Source organism: Dendronephthya gigantea, unplaced genomic scaffold, assembly GCF_004324835.1.
Source record: "Dendronephthya gigantea isolate DGI-Jeju-01 unplaced genomic scaffold, DenGig_1.0 000068F, whole genome shotgun sequence".
Taxonomy (NCBI): Eukaryota; Metazoa; Cnidaria; class Anthozoa; order Malacalcyonacea; family Nephtheidae; genus Dendronephthya; species Dendronephthya gigantea.
Window position 1 is genome coordinate 697288 of NW_021163078.1, and position 20985 is coordinate 718272.

At 38.5% G+C, this 20985-nt stretch overlaps 4 protein-coding genes and 2 long non-coding RNA genes across 9 annotated transcripts in view; 2 read left to right on the forward strand and 4 right to left on the reverse strand.

Moving 5' to 3' along the window:
* LOC114531159 overlaps positions 1-2103 on the reverse strand; it is a 16468-nt gene extending 14365 nt beyond the window's left edge. Inside the window, exons 1-2 of the long non-coding RNA XR_003687825.1 lie at positions 1873-2103; positions 974-1196 (exon numbers count right to left, since the gene is read on the reverse strand). This is a non-coding gene — a long non-coding RNA (uncharacterized LOC114531159). The remainder of the gene's footprint in view (positions 1-973; positions 1197-1872) is intronic.
* LOC114531155 overlaps positions 1-2679 on the forward strand; it is a 4707-nt gene extending 2028 nt beyond the window's left edge. The window contains exon 2 of the mRNA XM_028552814.1: positions 2010-2679. Within this exon, the coding sequence (XP_028408615.1) occupies positions 2010-2365 (356 nt within the window). The 3' untranslated portion in view covers positions 2366-2679. The remainder of the gene's footprint in view (positions 1-2009) is intronic.
* LOC114531160 lies at positions 2133-14892 on the reverse strand. The gene is made up of 3 exons (XR_003687826.1): positions 14474-14892; positions 2674-2782; positions 2133-2267 (listed from the first exon to the last, which is right to left on the reverse strand). It is a non-coding gene; the product is annotated as an uncharacterized LOC114531160 (long non-coding RNA).
* LOC114531147 lies at positions 5329-9309 on the forward strand. 4 transcript variants are annotated; one of them, XM_028552800.1, is made up of 3 exons: positions 5329-6451; positions 8121-8439; positions 8606-9309. In XM_028552800.1, exons 1-3 carry the CDS (start codon positions 5343-5345, stop codon positions 8666-8668), a joined length of 1491 nt encoding a protein of 496 aa, XP_028408601.1. In that variant the 5' UTR covers positions 5329-5342; the 3' UTR covers positions 8669-9309. The 4 variants fall into 4 exon arrangements, 3 of the variants coding, with proteins under 3 accessions (XP_028408601.1, XP_028408600.1, XP_028408602.1); XR_003687823.1 differs by lacking the exon at positions 8606-9309 and having other exon boundaries at positions 5329-7728; positions 8121-8170; XM_028552799.1 differs by having other exon boundaries at positions 8121-9309.
* Positions 11901-13369, reverse strand: LOC114531158. Its single transcript, XM_028552816.1, has 3 exons — positions 12915-13369; positions 12586-12834; positions 11901-12428 (listed from the first exon to the last, which is right to left on the reverse strand). Exons 1-3 carry the CDS (start codon positions 13121-13123, stop codon positions 12266-12268), a joined length of 621 nt encoding a protein of 206 aa, XP_028408617.1. The 5' UTR covers positions 13124-13369; the 3' UTR covers positions 11901-12265.
* Positions 14893-15820: 928 nt separating the features above from the next.
* On the reverse strand, positions 15821-19536 carry LOC114531146. Its single transcript, XM_028552798.1, has 2 exons — positions 19376-19536; positions 15821-17763 (listed from the first exon to the last, which is right to left on the reverse strand). Exon 2 carries the CDS (start codon positions 17760-17762, stop codon positions 16122-16124), a length of 1641 nt encoding a protein of 546 aa, XP_028408599.1. The 5' UTR covers position 17763; positions 19376-19536; the 3' UTR covers positions 15821-16121.
* Between the last annotated feature and the right edge of the window lie 1449 nt (positions 19537-20985).

Below are 20985 nucleotides of genomic sequence, written 5' to 3' on the forward strand. Positions count from 1 at the left end.
TCCTGGACCAGGCCACGCTGAGTTGTGTTAACCGTAAAAGAATCCAAAGTGAGGCCTACACCTGGGGTCGTAGTGTAAAAATATAACGCATTAATAAATTGATGAATTGTTGTAACAATCGACCTTTTTCATAATGACGTCAAACGCGGATTGTCTCATGTTACACAAAGTTTGATTGGCTCGATAGTTTTGAGGAGCCACTCAAATTTTGCGTACATCAGACCTTCCGCGTTTGACGTCATTTTAAGAAAGGTCTATTGGCTCTTTTTCCAACTGAAAAAACGACAGCCAATCAGCTTTCTATTTTCAATTCAAAAAATATGACGAAGGTATAGGCTAGGTGTCCCCAGCATGAATTTTGAAATATATTTGCCACAAACCTAAAAAACATTCACGTTTCATACATGCGTAGGAATATATTTGAATGCTAAAAATATAGTATAAATATAGTAAAATTATTCAAGTTTAATGTGTTGTACTTTTTTTCTTATTCGCCATATTTCTATGAAATATTTGCGGTTTTGTGAAGGTGTTCGAGTTAACCGGCGTGCGTTTTTAGCTTATTTGGCGTGAGAGTTGCCTACCTTGTCATAATATAAGACTGTTCAGACAACATGAGCGTCGCGCGAGGTCAGCGAGATCAGTTCTGGCCGCCAATGGATTTTCGCGTTTTTTACAACCGTTTGTTTACATAAATTGTTATTTGGCTTGAAATTGATTATTTCTCCCATGACCTTGCTTTGATGCAACATAAATGGTTAAAAACCTTTTCGCCTATCTACGAAAAACATATCACTCTGTATAGATTTTTAACAGGTTTCTACATAAAAGCGAGTAATTTCTGCGTAAGTAGTTAAAGCCGTGGTAAGAGAAATGACTATGACTATATTTTATTTCGCTTCTCGTGCATTTTGTGAATAAATAAGAACACATAAAACGAATTTAATACAATCAAAAACATCATTCGGCGTACCTTGGTACCAGAGGAGATCAAGTGTTAATTATGTACTCCACACTCTAAAAGTTATGGCTTGTCTTTGTGTAGGTAATTTTCATTTTTCACACAATAAATACTGCGTTATTATGTCGACAGCGAAGCAGGATTCCATTTTTCCGTATTATGACTTATGCACGCTTGACTGAACAAGATTGATCGAAGTCTAGGAACAGCTATCAGACTCCGTCATTCCTGAAGGCTTCAAATAAAATTTAAAATCACTGAAGTTAAAATCTTCCAAGAGAAGTGGCAATATATAGAGTTCACTGTGGTCACTGATCAGCATTCTGAATTATTTCTGATCAGTAGGTTTTTGTCCGCCATCTTTAATTTACATTAGCTACGATAATTCAGCATAAATATCAGTGATAAATATACGTAATTATGGATATAATAATTATGCGAAATATTAACATAGGGCGGTTTGGCGGTTTGCTTTGACGGAATGATTTGTATCCAAAAACACCCAACCGCAATGGTAGTGAATCAATAGTGTTTACGGCGTATTAGATTTACGTTCAATAGTTCACACTAACTTATATAAAAGTGGTGTTTATTCTTGGCTTGTCCACTGACCACTGTAGGGTTTAAAGGGTCTTAATTTCGAGTGGAATTATATGCACTTCAAATTCAAGCCAGGAACAGTTGATGGAAAAATGAGGCAACTATCGGTCCTCCGCCGGGCAGGAATCGAACGCCAACGCTTTTGCGATGCTGGTGCAATGCTCTTGCCACTGCATCGCAAAAGCGTTGCTTCGATTCCTGCCGGAGGACCAATAGTTGACTCATTTTGACTCACTGTTCCTGGCTTGAATTTGAAGTGTGTATAATTCCACTCGAAATTAAGACCCTTTCAACAACTAAAGTTTACTTACATCGAGTGAAGTGCCAAAGATCCAAATAGATTTATCCTCACCTAAATGAACTTGGCTGAACCGCCCCAAATATATCCGAACTTTATCGTGGTATTAATAGCAACACGTTTGAAATGTTTTTCCTCCTTGATACACAGGATATATTTACTGGGATGACGAAGATTCGCAGAATGAGAACAGGCGCAGTGGGGTTCTTCCGGATGGGGTTTACGGTTCAAACACCAAGATATACTTTTGCTGTCGTAATGTGCAAGGGTACTCTTCATCAAACCAGCTGTCAGGTCTACCCCAATTCTCTGAAATGATTCTAATGCGATACAAAGGAACATGTCCCAAAGCTCAAAGCGGTCATCTTGGACCTCATACTGGATACTTGCAGTGGGACACCGAGAACACTGGAAACGAAGACAAACGTGCTGGAGTATTTCCCGACGGTGGAAAAACTTTTGAAAGTGGGATAAAAATCGAATTTTGTTCCTACACACAATTATAATTGTTGATCGTCCTAACGACGTGCTGACTTTATCCATTATAGTTGTTTAGGAACTGTGGACTTTAGCTTAAAGTGTAGGAAGAAATGACACATATTCTAGTATCATAGTCTTGCCTCAATATTTTGCGCATCAATTTGTATCGCTTGTATCACACATCGTATGATACTTGTTAATCGTCGTAACTGCACGTTGATTTAAATTTACCATTTGTTTGAGAACAGTGGACTTTAGCAGTAACTGACACACGCTGTATTATCTTGGAATCATAGTTGCTTCCTATACATGTGGTTTCCATAAATAAAATTACCTCTTGTCTCAAAATGTCTAATTTCTGACAATCAACATCGTTTCCAGGGTATTCGCTTGGTCCGCATTGGTGCGGAATGTCCTGATATGGGCCGATGACGTCACACTACCTATAAGCGGAAAGGGAGTTTCTGTGTGTGTCCCCCTATTCGTCAAAGTAAAAAGAAATCCAAAACAAACAAACGCTATCAGCAATTTTTTTTTGCAAAATAATGGAAAAGAACGTGATTCAGAGATCATGGTTCTGGTATCACATAGTTTAATATTGTCAACATGGCAACAAGTATACGTAATTCTATAATAATTCTAAAATTAATATTACAATACACCATACACTTTTTTGCACGAAATTCCCGATTTGACGTCGTGTCCGGTAACTTTAAAGTCCAATAAATAAAAGACAATTTTTTCCGAGTAACAAAATGTATTGCAAAGTTTTTAAAATACCTTAAACTTTTGATATATTCAAAATCCGCAACCATGATATATATAGGTACTTTAAAAATCAAAACCCAGGTCTGGAAGCGAGTCTGGATTGGATGTAAATTGCATAAATATTAGGTTCTAGTGACATAGTGTATAGGAGCAGTCTATTTTAAACAGGACTAGCCTTAAATATTCAGAAATACCTTAGTATTGCAATGCCAATTTAACGAACTTACATGCAGTCGCGGAATTAGAAACATTCCGAAAAATATCGAACAATTCGTTTGCTCAAATTTATCAGTTGGCTTACATAGTTCATCAAATATTTTATAAAATTCCTTGAAAAACTCTTTAACTTACTTCCTGTAACGTTATTTTCGCTAACCAATCAATTTTTGCTTTTATCATTGTTGGTCCATGAAAAGGGAGTTAAGAGTTTTTCAAGGAAAAGTAAAAATAGGCAAGTGAATTGCTACGTCATTCCCGCAACTCTATGTTCTTCTTTATGTCCAATTGTTGATGCTTACTTAAACTACTTAAGACAATGATTCGTCGGAATCTAGCTCGCTGAGCTACTCGGTTTAAATCGTTTTCTAGTACTTTGACCCCCAGCAAGATAACTCAATGCTATATGAAAGCTAACTAGATAAATTCATAATTGTATTAAAAAATTGTATTTTGTTTCCGGCTGTACACATGAACAATTATAACGACCATGCGTTGCCAGCAGAATGCCTGAGTGAAACCAAAAACCCAGAACTGCAGTGTGTATAAAAAAATCTGCAAGCGCCATAATCACTTTACCATCTTTATCTTGTAAAATGTTTTTAGTTTTTATCATATAGTTTGCGAAATGCTGATTACCAGTTTATTCTCGTTCAAATTGCGCGCATGCGTATGTCCAAAAACACCATGCTACAGTCCATGAAAGAGAACATGGACGATCCGGCTCGTGCATTATCACAATGAATTTCAATGTCAATATCATTCTCTCGCCAAAATCTGCATTCAAGTAGCCCCTCAAAACGCCAAGGTATTGTCTTCGGTTAAGGTATTCGGAGACGATTTTTAGTCGGAGACGAAGGTAGCGTTAATAGCAGAGGTAGTCAAAACGTAGTAGTAGTCAAATCTGAATCTTGCTAATACAGGCAATATGGCGCAATTAGGTGATAATCCAATGATAATTTGCAAAATTTTGTTCTGTTTGTTCATGTCGTTCAAGGACAAATTGAGATTAGTATCAAACCGGGGAAAGCCAAAAAAGCCTGTCAAACAAGCGGCCCAAGCGTCGTAGAGAAATGGGACGACGTGGATGCAAGGTTAGCCATGGCGTTCTGAAGCCCTGACAGGAACTCGGGCGACTGAAAGGCAGCGCTCCAGTCGATGTTGGTCCCCATGGCAGCTGGGGTAGAAGATTCTACCAAAGACGCATCAGCCGTGTGTGAATCCATTAAGACGAAGTTTCGGTTCTTTCGATATAACTATTTAAACTTTTTGTTAAGCTTGTTACACTTTGCGTGCCGAGCAACTAATGACCACAAAGGGAGCGAGCACGTAATATAGCACTTGGGCTGACGCAGCGCACCTCGACAGGAAGGTGACTTCCGGATCACGCGTGGTTTCCTCGCTATTAACTTTGGTTATTGAATAACCTCATTTATCGCGCTCCCTTTTTCAACTGATGTTTTCGATACAAATGCCCTTTCTACTCTAGTGTTATAATATTTATAATCTCTATGCGCAGGGGTGTACACCGCGCGTTCGCGTTTTTTTTTCAGCTGACCTCTATACAATAACTGAATGCAACATTATTTTTTTCACTATTAAAGTACCTGGGTACGAGGCTGCATTATTGTTCTACCGTAGTTACGCCACTGGACTCATCTTAAAGGCCGACACACACCGGACGCGATCTGCCAACGCAACACGATTTTTACGCATTTTTTAGTTTTCAAAAGCCGCTAATTTTGACAATGCTATATGAAAAATTCGCGTCGCGTTAGCGAATAGCCTCCAGTGTGTGTGGGCTTTAAAAAGCTATACTTCTTTCGTAATCTCCAATTTCTTTCTTTAGCGTGTTGTAAATTCTGCCACGTCATCATACACACTGCGAAGTCACATGAGATAGCACTATCCGCCCGAGCACTCAGTGCGCTTCTCCTTGCTCGGAGTGTGCGGATTCATTAATTTTGTGTTACAAAAATGACTGACAAGCAAAACCAAGATGTCAATGATCCGTCAGTTATGCAAACCAACAATACAGCCATCGTAACGGCAATAAGCTCAATGAGTGACCTTTTAGCAGCTTCGTTATCGTCGTTGAAAACAACTATGACAAATTCATTTGCCGAAATGCAGAATACTTTGGGGCAAATGGGTGTCGACGACGGCGGCGAGCTCTTGGATATCGAGAAGTTTGACACTGGCGAGCCGTCGTCTAAACGTGCCAGAGTCGATGCAGTGGAATTGCCCCAACAATCTGGGACCACTGAACCAACTGAGAACGATATCGACGTTCTGATAAATCAGAACTCTCAGGTTAGTGGGAAAGAAACACAGATCAATACCAACAACGATGATTTGCATGTCCTCTCAGGCATTGCTAATGATCTAAAACTCGAACAACAGAAGAGTCCAGCAGTTAATGAGCAACTAGCTAAAATAGTGCAAAGCTTGATGCGGGAAAAACTTGACGATGACGTGTTGGCTCAGACACAGAAACGCCATCTTATTCCGGAGAACTGTGATAGTTTGGCCACAACGAAAGTCAACCATCTTATCTGGGACAAACTGAAACCTGACACTCGCTCAGGCAATATAAAACTACAACGTGTTCAAGCCCACATTGTCAAGGGTGTAATACCCGTTGTCAATGTAATTCAAGCGGTCATTAATGCACGCGAGAAAATTCCTCAAGAAACATTAAATGTCGAGGACCTTTTGAGAGCTGGCACGGATGCTATCGCTTTGCTTGGTGCCGCCAATTTTGAGCTGAATATGCGAAGGCGAGACAACATCAAGCACGATGATTATAAACACCTATGCTCTCCCACAGTTCCGTTCACGGAGTTTTTGTTTGGTAACGATGGGGAGTTGTCCAAACAACTCAAGGATCTCACTGAAGCAACCAAGGTCAGCAAAAAGATTGCAAGACGCGGCTATAAACCCGAGTTCAACCGGCAGAGAAACTACAAACCAGGACAAAAGAGAGCTTATGGGCTTGGATACAGGAACGGACCTCACAGCTCAAACCAAGCCAATAAACATTTAAACTGGAAACGGCCCGGCCTCCCATACTCACGCGAAAGAGTCGAGGGGAAGAGCCAAAACAACCTAATAATCCTTCAAATGAGGTTAGTATCAATACCTCTGGGTTTCAGGCAGGTAATTTAAGAAATTGTCTTGACGCGTGGCGTGAAATATCAAATGATTCAGATATTTTAGATTGGGTTGCACACTGTCACATCAAATTTATTAATCATGTGTTACCCGTTCAGACAAACCGTCGACCGGGCATTCACTTTAATGATAAAGAGTCAATTATCATAGATAAAGAAATTGAGAAGCTCCTTGGCAAAGGAGTCATCGTACACTCTCAACATGAAGAAGGAGAGTTTATATCACCTATTTTTTTACGACTGAAGAAAAATGGTGTTGATTACAGAATGATTATCAATCTAAAAGAGCTTAATAGCTTTGTTGTATACGAACATTTCAAAATGGATACACTTCAATCAGTCATTAATATGATGACTCCAAATTGTTATATGGCCTCAATAGATATAAGGGATGCTTATTATAGTATACCAATTGCATTAGAGCATCAGAAGTATATAAAGTTCCTCTGGAGAGATAAATTGTATCAATATACTTGCTTGCCTATGGGCCTATCATCACCCCCTAGAATCTTTACGAAAATCATGAAACCTGCTTTTCAGCCCTTGAGGGAAAGAGGGTATCTGTCATCGTCATATATTGATGCCTGTTACCTGCAGGGAGACACATACGATGAATGCAAGGAAAATGTAGATTTTACTAACTGTCATCTAAAACATTTGGGGTTTTTCCCTCATGAAGAGAAATCAGTACTTATCCCAACACAAAATATGACCTATTTGGGCTTTGAATTGAATTCAGTTGATATGACTGTCACGCTTACACAGCAACGAGCTCTGAAAATTAAGCAAAAGTGCGAGTTTTAATTAACGAGAAGCACATTATCATTCACAGTCTTGCAGAGGTAATAGGGTACTTGGTCTCTAGTTTCCCGGGGGTCGAGTACGGGCCTCTATACTATAGAAATCTCGAACTTGATAAAACTATTGCTTTACAGAAGAACCAAGGGAAATATGATGCGCGAATGACCTTGTCTTCCGAGTCTCTATCGGATTTGACTTGGTGGCTTCAAAATGTTGAGTCCTCCGTCAAGACCATCTCGCATGGCGACCCTGCAGTTGTTATCCAAACTGATGCATCATCGCATGGATGGGGAGGTGTTCGCCATGATTTGAGGACGGGGGGACGGTGGACCCCAGCTGAGCTTAACTATCATATTAACTATTTAGAATTATTAGCAATTCTTTTCACTTTGAAAGCATTATGCGCAGATTGCCAACACTCACACATCCAGGTACAGTGTGATAACACAACAGCAGTTTGCTACATAAATAATATGGGGGGAACAAAGTCCAAAGAGTGTAACCCCGTTACTAAGCAAATCTGGAAGTATTGCATAGAACATAATACATGGTTAAGTGCCACACACATCCCCGGATGCCCAAACATAGAGGCAGATTTGGAATCACGTCTGTTCAACGACCGAACTGAATGGATGCTCGATCCTGAAGTGTTCAAACTCATAACGGGGAAATTTGGACAGCCAGACGTCGACTTGTTTGCTTCGCGTTTAAATACACAATGCTCAGCTTTTGCATCATGGCGGCCTGATCCAGATGCCCAATTTGTCAATGCGTTTTCGATCAGCTGGAGTAAATTTTTCTTCTATGCATGTCCTCCATTTAGTTTGATTGGACGCTGTTTAGAGAAAATACAACAGAACAATGCCGAAGGAATCATGATTGTACCATTCTGGCCAAGTCAAAGTTGGTATCCCAAGCTACTCAGACTTCTAGTGGACTACCCAGCGGTAATACCACCGATGAACAACTTACTGAAAATGCCGGTGACGCTAAAGCTACATCCTCTTCGAAAGAAACTGAGTCTGTTAGCATGTTGCTTATGCGGAGAGTCTACAAAGACAGAGGGTTTTTTCCAAAGGCAACAGACATCATCCTCAGCTCCTGGCGAGAATCCTCGCATAAACAATACGGAACATACCTTGGTAGGTGGCTCTTATTCTGTTCTAAAAGGGAGATTCATCCCATTTGTTCCCCTGTCCATACAGCAGTAGATTTTTTAACCGAGCTTTACGAGCGGGGACTCAGTTACAGCAGCATAAATTCAGCCAGGTGTGCTTTATCGGCGATTTTGAATATTTCGAATTGCAGCAATTGTACATTTGGCAACCATGCGGACGTGAAACGGTTTATGAAGGGTATATTTCAATGTAGACCTTTACTACCGCGCTATAACAAGACTTGGGACGTTCAAACAATGCTTCAATATTTATTATCCCTGAAAGGCTCGCAGGCACTTACGCTTAAGGAACTTACTCTTAAGCTTGCAATCCTGGTAGCGTTAACCACAGCCCAACGGGGACAGTCGTTACAACTTATGGATATAGCTGGTATGGTGAAGGAAACAGATTCCCTCACCTTTATGCTTGCTAGTCCTATCAAACAGACAAAACCAGGGCGGTCGTCGTCAGAATTGAAAATAAAGTTGACAGCTTACCCTCCTAATGAGAAACTTTGTGTTGTCCACACATGCTTAGTATACTTAGAGAAAACCAAGATGTTACGGAGGGATGAAACTCAACTATTTATTACTCATCAAAAGCCTCATAAGAAAGCCAGCAGAGATACAATAAGACGATGGATTCAACAGATCATGAACAATGCGGGAATAGATGTGTCCGTGTTCAAGCCACATAGTGTGCGATCGGCAGCGACTTCGAAAGCTAAACTTAACAATGCGTGTGTTGCAGACATTATGCAGGCTGCGGGATGGAAGTCAGCGACAACATTTGCGAAGTTCTATGACAAGCCTATCGAAAGTGTGGAACCTTTATCCATTAGTGTGTTAAAATAGATATGAGTTATCATTAAATCAATATCCTTTATGTGAACTTCGTATGCAATCAGTTCCTTTGAACATCTCATGTGACTTCGCAGTGTGTATGATGACGTGGCAGAATCGGAAATTAAACGAGACTTACCTGGAAGTCGATGTTTGATTGGGATTCTACCAAGTCATCAGGAGCACAAGAAGTCACGCCCATCCCCATTACTCTCCTTACAGTAGCCGTAGGGCGGCCCGCCCATGCTGGTTTGACTTGTTTTGCATGGATTCAACTCATCTTCTTACATATCATGTTACTCTATTAAGCACATTTAGAATGTTAGGGACCAGCTTACCTGATGTTAGGTCCAGCCAGAACGACAGGTCAGAGGAACATCACTATAATTCTTCTGATTGCACACTCATTGCTTCCAAGACTGAGTGCTCGGGTGGATAGTGCTATCTCATGTGACTTCTTGTGCTCCTGATGACTTGGCAGAATCCCAATCAAACATCGACTTCCAGGTAAGTCTCGTTTAATTTCCGATTAATTAAGTGATTTATTTGAAATATTTGCCCTCCAAAAATTTCAGTGGCGTATCTAGAGCGGGGAGGGGGGAAGGATTATTCATAAACCCAGTGCAATAGCTTACAAAAGAATTCCGGCGGGTGGAACTGAATACATGAATATTCACCCCCTGGGTCTATAGAAAAGATCTGCGCGAAAGTTGGAACTTGGGGCTGGAATTGCAGGTATGATACGTATAATTCTCTGGTGCAACACGTAGTTTGATTACTGTTCCCTCTTTGGAATACTTCATAACATTAAACGGCCAGCCTTATACTAACAGCATCAGGGGCGGATCTAGGATTTTTCGTACCTTAGTCAAAAAGTTTCAGTCAAGAAATTCGGGGGGGGGACGTCGCATTTGTCAGGGGGGGTACAGATGTAATGTGACTGTTTCGCCAAATATCAGGGCTCATCAGCATGCCTAGGAAACACATGACACTACAAAAATATTGTTTGACATTCTTCCTCATTCATTTTGATATTCTGACATGGAAGGAATTTTCACATAAGAGCACATGCAGATTTTTTTGTTGCACCAGCAGCGGCCCAGCACCCGCCTTTGCGCTGGTGTAGACATTAGTGAATGTAGTAGCAAATGATGCTTTAAAGTGTATATGAAATGAAAATTTCGATATCGGGTTTTTTGCATTTTCTTAAAATTTCATCTTTTCCGATCATAAATATACCAACTTTGTCGAAAAATTCGAACTAGAAGTTTGTGAAATTTACGATTAAAGTTCGATTTTGAGACTATTTACTGGCGAAATTCCTAACATTCCATCGCGCGGCCAATGACGTAGGCAGTGTGACACAGCTCGATCTTTTGATATGTATTACTACGATGTTATATAGTTGCGTCTATGTAGAATTGGGATTCCGGAGCGATTTTGACGAATCTGCTTTTTGTAGTCACGAATTTTGATTTATTGACAGAATATAATAACAACACGAAGAATCGTAGCAGCCTAAAATACACTTTTTATGCGCGAAAGACTAGCTATATTGCCTATATACCGCATCTTGAGGTTTCAGACGTACCGCATACATACCGCATATTATGTAAAAGTGATATCAACTATTGTCAACAATGTAGAGTAGTAACTAATACTAGAAAATTGCATTCCTACAATTAATACGAAATATCTACATTAGGACTGAATATATAGGCTATCTATCTACATATTACTGACATCATACCATATTGACATTACACCGCATAAGCGTGCATGGTATACGACAATTAATGTTATGGAATTTGTAGCTGCTTCAAACGCGATATACTTATCATATTATTTGCGTTCACTCACAATCACTCGTGATGCTCACATTGCGTGTTTTTGCACTTAAAATAAACCGGAATTTGATTAGTATTTTCTCACCTCTACTTAGAAAACATCAGCTAGAATTGCGTGCTTGCTTTGCGCGACAGACACAGTGACACAGTGCATCTAGGCTTGGCTACCGCATTTCCCTCACGTCACAAAATTCAAACCTGCACTCGCACGCAATCGGTACAATCTTGCCCTATAAAAGGAGTGCGTTATGATTTACTAAGCATTTTGAATTCAACAAGCATGGCTTCCAGCACGAAGAGAGCAAAGAGGGGGAAATTTTGCGTCTGCGGAGCTCCTGGATTGCGCAGTTGCATGAATACATATCACGTTGAGGGGATATCGATGCATAAGTTTCCCGCAAATGAAGAACAGAAGAAAATGTGGGTAAAATTCGTGCGAAAACATCGGCCGAATTTTACTCCTACGAGTTCTTCAGTAATATGCTCAGCACACTTTGAGAAATCTTGCTTCGGAACACGATATCACATTGACGTCCCGGACGAGCTGAAACCAAAGGCCAGATATCTATTAGAAGGGTCTGTACCAACAAAAGATTCGGTTGTTCTCGAAGAATTACCAGCGACACTGAGAAAAACTAACTGAGTTGTTTCCTTCAGGTTAGTACTTAATTGGTTTGCTTTTATCACATAATTGTGTACATGTAAGCTTTATAGTATCTTGTACTTTATAGTATCCTGTATTTTTTATTTGTTTAGGTGATATTCAACACCAAGACCAACAGAAAGAAATGTCAAAATCTGCTAGCAAGCAAAACCGCAAGGCACCTTGTTGCAGAAAATGTGGACAACCAATGAAAGGGCATCAAAAAAGCATATGTGAATCAAATACAGCTGGTCAACAACAAAATAGTTAGTAAATAAAGAATATATACATTCATATTGGCATATTGTATAATATAACATACCTGATTATGAGAAATTAAAGTAATAAATTCACTGTATTTTTCCTTTTAATGTGTGCCCGTGTATCTATTATGGGAGTTTACTAATATCACATTTAGGAAACTCAAAGTGCAGACAATTATTTCTCCCTTTCAAAACATCAAGTTCTCTGCGTTTACATTAAGTTCTCTGCGTCGATTCTTTGTATCCGGTGGTACTTGAAGATGAAAATCTTTTCCTTATTTCATGATACAGGCAGGCTGGAAGCGGTCTAGAATTGTCCCACCCCAGCATGCCAAATATCCATCTCACCACCCATCTATATGCCACCGCTCGTAAATACCTAAATAATCAAGAAATGAGTCGTTAATTTCACGCGTGCGTTACATACTTTTGTTGTGTATAGCCGAAATCGATAAAAGACTCTGTATTTCGACCTATTAGTACTAATTTGTACACATGAGAACATAAATAGCAATGTTGTACAAATATGTACATACTCATTTTGCCGATCTTGTGTCCTGCTTGTTGGCTTATGATATTTTTTCCCCGACTTGTCGGAGAGAAAAGCTCCTGCAGTCTCTAACACTGTCCGGTGTGTGACCACAGCATAGTCCCAATGTTGTGTTATGCATGCTGCGTCCTTGCCCTCATTCGTAAACTTGCCCATGCACTCGAGAATTTCTTTGCAACAACGATATTCTCTGGCGTCCTGTAACAACTCTACTCTACAATGTCCGCATGTGCACCTTAAAATATACAGACGAATAAGAGGAAAAGGTTGTGGTTAAACAGCCTAAAATAATATTAGTTTCATGAAATTACTTACCATGAGTTAACAGGTAAATCTCCCTTAAATCTCGATTCAAACGTTTCGCGCAGAATACCGTCTTCGTCCGTTTCGTCTTCCTCATATTCGCTATCTGCCAGTGGCTCAAATTGGTAAGGCTGAACAACAGACGATTGCTCAGCGATGTCCTCATTATCTGATGACCCTTCTGTCTCCGTCTGTGACTCGAAACTTTCGTTATCAGACATTTTTTACGCACAATATTAAAAAAGCTTTGCGTGATTGCGTGATCTTTGTTATTTTGCTATACTAAAACACGTCGACGTGTCACACTTGGTCACACTGCATACGTCACAAGGGCCAAAATTCTAGATACCAGTCTTTCGCCAGTAAATAGTCTCAAAATCGAACTTTAATCGTAAATTTCACAAACTTCTAGTTCGAATTTTTCGACAAAGTTGGTATATTTATGATCGGAAAAGACGAAATTTTTAGAAAATGCAAAAAACCCGATATCGAAATTTTCATTTCATATACACTTTAATAAATATTGGAAGTAACCATACTTGATTAAATTTACATAAGTAAAGTGCAAACACAAATATGCTAATTCGATTGAATATTTTGGTGTTTCTCACATGTATAACAAAACAAGATATTAAGATCATCCAAACCTTCCCTTGGAGTTAAGTGTGGTTGAATCATGCAATTAAATAACAATTTACTTCTTTGTTCCCCACAATCAGGATCATAGGCGATAGTATTCCTATTTAAAACTGAAGCAAATAAGACCCATTATACAGAGAAAGGATGACCATTTCTTCTCACTGCAATTAAGTATAGCTTCCTGTCTAACCAAGTCATATTTCATACAACCAGTATCTAAACATCCCTTAGAAACAAACATTGATATAAGGTTATTGATACTTTGGGGGTCAAAATTCTCAAAAGCTCCAGTAGGCTATTGTTACTCACTTCTACAAAGCACACATAGCTATACAAGCAGTTTCCAGTAGTGTCAGATCTAAGAGAGACTAAGACATGAATGAAACTTGGTTTTATTACTGTCTTAGTAAATTTTAGTCAGTCACTTAGGTAAAGATGAATAAATATTAACCTAGTAATTGATAAACCTGATAGCAAAAACATCATGTTCCACTTTCATGAACCATTAAGTGTGAATAATTGGCAATGTAATTATAGAATTGTTATATAATAAACTAGTGTTCATCGTTTAAAATGTAATCATGCAGGAAATATGGCCCCTTTTATGCTTTACTGAAATGCGTTTTGAATAATTATTTTTGAAATTAAAACACAGTTCAGTGCTCTAAGCTTTGCCTTAATACATCGGGTTGTACATATCACAGAAGGTGTTACAAAGTTCACATAATACATTATTACACTGCTCGATTCTTTTTGATGCGTATGCATACGCCGCAGTTATATGCAAATTAAAGCGAAATCCTATGTAAATTTCAACGTGCAACGTGTAAATTTCAACTTTATAGCTTGTGCAGCTTGACAGTTCTAACACAAATTACACAATAACCAATAAACAAATGCACGAAATCTTTGTAAAATGTTGTTATGTTTACCTTAGGGCCGTACAAAACTTCTTTGTTGTCTTCCGAACAGACATCGGGATGTACGATTCCGCAGCAAAATTTCTCGCGATCGAGGCAGAAGCTGGTGTTGCTCAGTTCGTTTAAAAATTGCTCAGTTGAACGCTTTGCTGTGGCGTCTATTCGCTTCTTCAGATCAGCCTCGATAGTTTTAAGATATAGCCGATCGTCTTTCTCCAAAGCACATCTCACGGCGTTGTAAATTAATAAATAGTTTTGATAATAAATTTTTTCTTTCGAGTTTAATAATCGTTCGAGTTTTCGTTGCTGTCAAAACTACGATGACGTCAATCAGAAAGGCCAAGGAACCTTGCTGTTTGCACGCTCTCAGGTCAAGGTCAGATCACACTGATCGATCAGAAAAATACAACCAATGAGAATTCAGATAGATTTTGAATTAGCCTATTGAAAAGCCCGATTCGAGCCCCTGATCACTTCACCGATCAAAACCCCCCACAGATCGCGCAAAAAGAGGGGCAGCCAATCAGATGACTGGGATTTGATGACGAAGCGAGCAAAATTCATGCATAAGACCGCTTTTCTGCCCGCTCGTGCTTGAAGGCCTGGTAACGGAACTCTTTTAACAACTGGACTGCCAATCACCACCCAGTGAGTGACATCAGCCCAATACACTGCACGTGTTTAGCAACTGGACTGCTATTTTATTGAAACACTTTTCTTAGCAATTTTTATAATTAGGTTTGTAAAAACTCCTGCAATCTTAATAATTCCCAGGGGCCTACAATCTTTTGTTATTGAATAGAAGTGAACATGTATGGCTTTTGGTTGCAGTTTTTTTGATACACCCTGTATACAAGCTGACAAATTCAACCATAAAATGGCAGACACACTTTTGTTAAAATTTTAATTTCACTAGCTATTACTGGATTGCCTAATGGCTAATATGATACAACATCACTATTAAACTTGTAGTAGATTCTGCCGACTGAAGTAGTAACAGAACAAGCAGACTTAACAAGCAACATCCAATTTATATATACCATCCGTTATTATATACTGTGACTAGTATTATCAGTAATTCATATTGCATAATATTAATTTAAATTAAAGGTTATTATCATTACAATTAAAGGTTATCATTACAGCTAAAAGTTAATATCAATCAGATATATCTTAATAAACAATAATCAATATGTTATAACGTATACTAAGAATGGTGACTTTCAATTATTAAAGCATTTAGGAAGGAACAAGAGTTGGCTTTTATGTCTTAATTACCACACCCACAAATAAAAGTTTTACAATACCCTATTTCTGAAATCATTTTTTCTTAGAAGCACTTGCCTGGCTTATAGATCCGGAATTATAAATTCATGGAGGCTTAACCACTTTGTGCTTTTTCATATCTAAAGCTACATGTTTAAAGCAAAAATAGAATGTCTATGATTTTTTACCATACCCTTAACACACTGGGCGCAAGGTAAAAAGTTGGTCCCTTTCAATTTTGCCAAACTCCTCTATGCTTTTAATAAATAAAAACCTTGAAATATCTTTCATGATAGCATGATTGGTGGGAAATTCAAAAGGAAATCAGTCATACCTATACCAGTCACTGAAGTCACAACTTGCACCACAACTTATCCATTAAGTCACCCACATGCTATGTGGGCACCTCACTATTCAAAAATATAATACCTACTATGTGTGAAAGACTTCCGATTTCTTCCGCCAATTCTTTATTTCTGATACAAATTTGCATCACATTCTCCCATTTGTTCTTACTCTTGCTATCTCTTCCATCTCTGCTTACTGGACCAAAAATACAATAGGAATTCTTCATTTCCTGATAAAGTTTCTGATCAAGTCCATGCCTTCGTGGTTCACCGGCTTGGAAATAATCCCTCACAGATTTCAAGTCTTTGCGCCTCTCAGGACAAGATAAATCAAGACATTTCTTTCGACAACTATCACCGAGGTTGAACATTATTACAGCTGCAAAATTGCTTTTCATCGCGTGTTCCTCTAGAGCGTACTTAAAATCATCTGCAAGATAAAATCCAAATCCGTTGGAAAAATCACATTGTTTCCCGTTTCCCAGCCTGATGCCACATTTAAGGATATTTTCGACACTCTTATGATCAGTGCCATGGAAAAAAAGCTGTTCGTTTGGGTTACTTTCCTTCAATTTGGCCTCTGCGACTCTGGTAGCTTCTTCCTTCTCAGTAGTGTTGATTACGAAAACTTGAGGTTCATCTGGACCATCCTGACTTTTACAATTCATTTCTACATTCCACGAAAACCATTTATTCAAACACCGTTCCTCGAATGGAAATTTGCGAACTTGATCATTTAAAAAAATATCGTATTTGAACAAGTTTTCGATGTAAATTTGAGCCCAAGCTAAAAGAGACCGGTGTTCAGGAAAAGATTTTTCAGCAATCCATTTAGCTATAACACAAGATCGATTTTCAATAAAGCCCATTTGCTGCAAACCACGCTGCACTGCCTCTATATCATGCAGGTTTACGTCACGAGACTCGAATTCTCCCAAGAAATATTTCAAATAGTACATGTCACTTTTGTGCTGTCTCATTCCCTCACTCAAACTTTGAAGTCTCTTGGCAAAATCATCATTCAAGCCAAGTACAGAGCACAGAACATCTTCCTCGGTTACCATGCTTGGAGGAATCACACTTTCGAACAGGTTTGACTTTAACTGCTTTATAACGTCATGAATCTTTTTGGTTGTGCGTTTGATGTCTTTAATCAAAGTAGATGATAGTTTGTTGTCAAAACCAGAATAATGCAATAGCACACGGTCAAGGAAATTGTTCAAATTTTGAAGATTATCTTTTAATTCTCGAATCTTCTTCACTTCTTCATTAGTATCTGCATCATTTCCGTTTTTCGAGTCAAGAATGTGCTGAACTTGCTTTAATAAAATATTACTGCGAAACCAACCTTGATGAAGAATTCCGAGAGCATCGAATACACAATGAAGATCTCTGCGGGCCTTCCTGATGGCAACCTCCCACTTCAATTCTTCGATACCTCTATCAGTTTGAATGGTGACAGAGAATTGCATAGCGCAATGATTGATTTCGGGGAATAACTCTAAAGGCTTCCATAAAGCACGCACAACCTTTCTCAAGTCATCATCGACCTTTTGCTTTCTATAGACGTCCAATGCAGTCGATTCATCAAACTGAAGGGGTTTATAATTTGAAGGTTCTTGACGAAAGAGATACTGGGAAAGGCCTCTACTTATCGGATATGGTTTTTGACAGTAACTGGGTGGCATTCTAAAAATGAAAAAATCATATTCATTTGCAAGCATATAGTTATTAAATAAGTGAATAAGGGTTGGCCTATTAATCATACTTTGCTCGAGCACACAGCAAAATACAGACACTTCGTTTCAAGCTTAGTAGTTGAATATTGAGGTGAGATGTTTTAATGTTTGATATTTATCTATCATTGCATTACATTCTAAAACTTTGACTCTTGGTGGTTATAATATTAACGCAATGATCTCTTTATGGTAGTTCAATCACACAAAACATTTGCAAAACACTATGGTAGTTCAATCACAAGAAAACATTTGCAAAACACTATGGTAGTTCAATCACACAAAACATTGTAACTTAGCTACTCTGTCTCTCTGTAATGACATGTTTATACAAAAATGTCTGAATTTTCAACATTCCCAAAATGCACATTTCTCACCCACATAACTTAGTTTACAAAGGAAATTTTCAAATATAATTTTCAAATATAATTTGGTCATGGCAAATGCAGTTGGAAAATAATCTAATGAAAATGTTTTTAAAATTGAACACAAAAGAAAAAACAAAAACATCACTGCTATAGTGAGATAGACCTTAAAAATTTATATTCATAGCTTGCCAAACTTTTATTATTGCAGCAACTTTAATTGTTCTAGTCTAGCTGCAAGGCAAAAAATTATTTAAAGCTAAATAAAAGCAATTCCACTGCCTATAAATTACTGGGCTTAGAATTAAAGGTTTTGAAAGGACAACCCTTGAATTCTCTGTACACATGCCTTGCCCTTGTCTTTTCTCACAAAACTTAAATTCAAAAAGTTCAATTGACAATTTGAAATTATAAAAACGATGTGTGCGATGTGTTGCATACTGGTACTCAATCTACGGCAGTGTTATGAAATAAAACACCGTGATGTTAAAAATAACACAAGTATATTGCGAAAGTCTAAGGCTTTGTCATCTCTTTCTTCAGTGTACAATAAGAGCAGAGGGCTATATATATAATATTGATAGCAGACCTATAAAAGGCCATATCCCTTCAGTAATTCTCACCTAGAACAAGTGCGTATTTAGTGAAATACGTGCGACAAGGGAACCATAATTAATAAATTATTCAAGCAAGGCTTTCTTTCGATCGGCCTTGGTTTCCAAGTATAAAAGAAACTATAAACGAGCCACAATTTAGGAGTAATTACAAGATGAAATCGTAACTATTATCGTTGTCTGTTGATATATATTTTATTATTTTGGTAAATGCAGCTCGTGACGACGAACCAATATTTCGACAAGGAACTAATTGTCTTCGCCATTGAACATAGTCGCTTGAATAAAAGCGAATTTCTCGCCTAGCTACCAAAATCATGGACTAAACAAAGCTAACTTACACATATTTCTTGGCCAATTCTTGTCCATGTATATGTAAATTAACAATATTTCAGCCTTGTAACATAACTTTGGCAACAAATTATGACTAAAAGTTGGCAATTTATTAACAAAATTTGCTACTTTCGTTTCTCAGTACAAATTATACAACGCCTTTATTCATCTTATGTTGAAATGACTTGCTTTAATAGCCTTAGTTAATCTAAAAAAATCGGTAGAACTATCATGTATTAAAAACTAAACTTACATGTTGTCCCTCTTCTTTAGGTGAATGACAGACAAATCCTGTATATTCTTCGCAGGCAGAAATCGATCGTAAAAAGTAAACTAAAGCGACGTGGCGACAGTGGCAAACTAGCGAGCTTAAGATGCGATCATAGGTAGCCCAACACTCGTGTTCCGCGCGCGTAGACGCTACTCAGTGATTAGCATCACTACTCAGTGATTAGCATATATATGCTAATCACTGAGTAGCGTGTACGCGCGCGGAACACGAGTGTTGGGCTACCTATGATCTACGAGGTTGTGATCTGCTATGATGCGACAACGCGCGCTGACGACGTGGCCGACCGGAAGTAAATTTTCCAATATTTGCTGACTGCGCATAAATATCCCGCAAAACAAGCGCGTCGTCACCTTGTTGACGACGTACTTTTACAGATTTCACGGCGTCGTAAATTTTTATCTGGATTCTGTATTTTTTGTTGATATGGCTGAACTTATACCTTCAACAAGCAAGAAGTAAGTAAATAATTATTCACTTATATGTATTCTGAAAAACTACTCGTTAATTTAAAAAACGGAAGTGGAGAGCTAGTAAGGTGAACCGGAAGTTTGTGATCTGTATCTGATCAGTATTCAATAAACATTGTTTATATTTGGTTTGCTCTTATATCGATAAACTTGCGGGCTGCGGCAGTTTTTTACTTCCTTATTTATAAATTTTCTTGTCGTTAAAGCACAGACGGAACTTAGCCCGGAAAATGAGATATTATTATAAAAGGCCTTTATCTCTTTATGTTTTCTTTTTATGTGTATTGCTAAAAAGCGTTTTAAATACATCTACATAGTCAGCATTTTCTGATCACATTTTGTCCTTGTATATTTGTATAGGGTTGCGAAACCTCCGATTATGTCATGGACATCGGATAGAGATTTAATCTTCTGCCGAGAAATACTCGTGTGAAACCTTTTCAGCCCAAGAGAATCATCCACTGAAAGAGGCAAAGTTTGGGAGTCGATTGCTGATAAATTATGTGTCATATCAACTTTTCGTGTCGACCAGAGCTCTGTGAGGGACCACTACAAGAAGCTTGTGGGAAAGTATAAGAGAAAAGTTAGAGAAGAGTTAAATGCCAGCGGTATCAGTCCGGAACAGAGTGAGCTTGATGTGATGCTGGAAGAAATAGTGGAAAGAGAAGATCTTGCAGAGCCGGATGAAAAGGAAAATTATGATAACTTCGAAAGGAGGAAAGCAGTAGATAGGATGGCAGCAGATGATGTAAGGAGGCAGGCAATGGAGACCCTATCAGAAACCCAGAAAAGAAAAGCAGGAGAGGGAGAAGAAATTATGAAAAAGAAAAGACGTTTGCGGGAGTCGGGCATACGTGGTTTAGGAGTCCGGAAGTACGGAAAGCAAGGAAGAAAAGAAGCGTCTGAAAACAATAGATACCTTTGCCTCAAAATCGTTGAAGCAAAAGTGAGAACCATCGAACACTTGCTTTTTAAAATTATATAAAACTTACCAAAGGCTCGCGACTTTCCATATAATTTTTCATAAACAAGACGCCTGTTCTGGCGTTAACTCCGGCGCACGTGCCAGTCTTCAATATAGAGCTTCTGAACATAAACAATACA

What these genes read in the sequence shown, in the direction of transcription:
- LOC114531147 (XM_028552799.1), top strand. Translation starts at nt 5,343, where the DNA reads ATGCAAACCAACAATACAGCCATCGTAACGGCAATAAGCTCAATGAGT. An exon ending in CTAATAATCCTTCAAATGAG is followed by an intron (nt 6,452 to 8,120) that starts GTTAGTATCAAT and finishes TCCTCCATTTAG; the next exon opens with TTTGATTGGACGCTGTTTAG.
- LOC114531146 (XM_028552798.1), bottom strand. Translation starts at nt 17,762, where the DNA reads ATGCCACCCAGTTACTGTCAAAAACCATATCCGATAAGTAGAGGCCTT.
- LOC114531158 (XM_028552816.1), bottom strand. Translation starts at nt 13,123, where the DNA reads ATGTCTGATAACGAAAGTTTCGAGTCACAGACGGAGACAGAAGGGTCA. An exon ending in GATTTACCTGTTAACTCATG is followed by an intron (nt 12,835 to 12,914) that starts GTAAGTAATTTC and finishes GTATATTTTAAG; the next exon opens with GTGCACATGCGGACATTGTA. An exon ending in ACACAAGATCGGCAAAATGA is followed by an intron (nt 12,429 to 12,585) that starts GTATGTACATAT and finishes TTGATTATTTAG; the next exon opens with GTATTTACGAGCGGTGGCAT.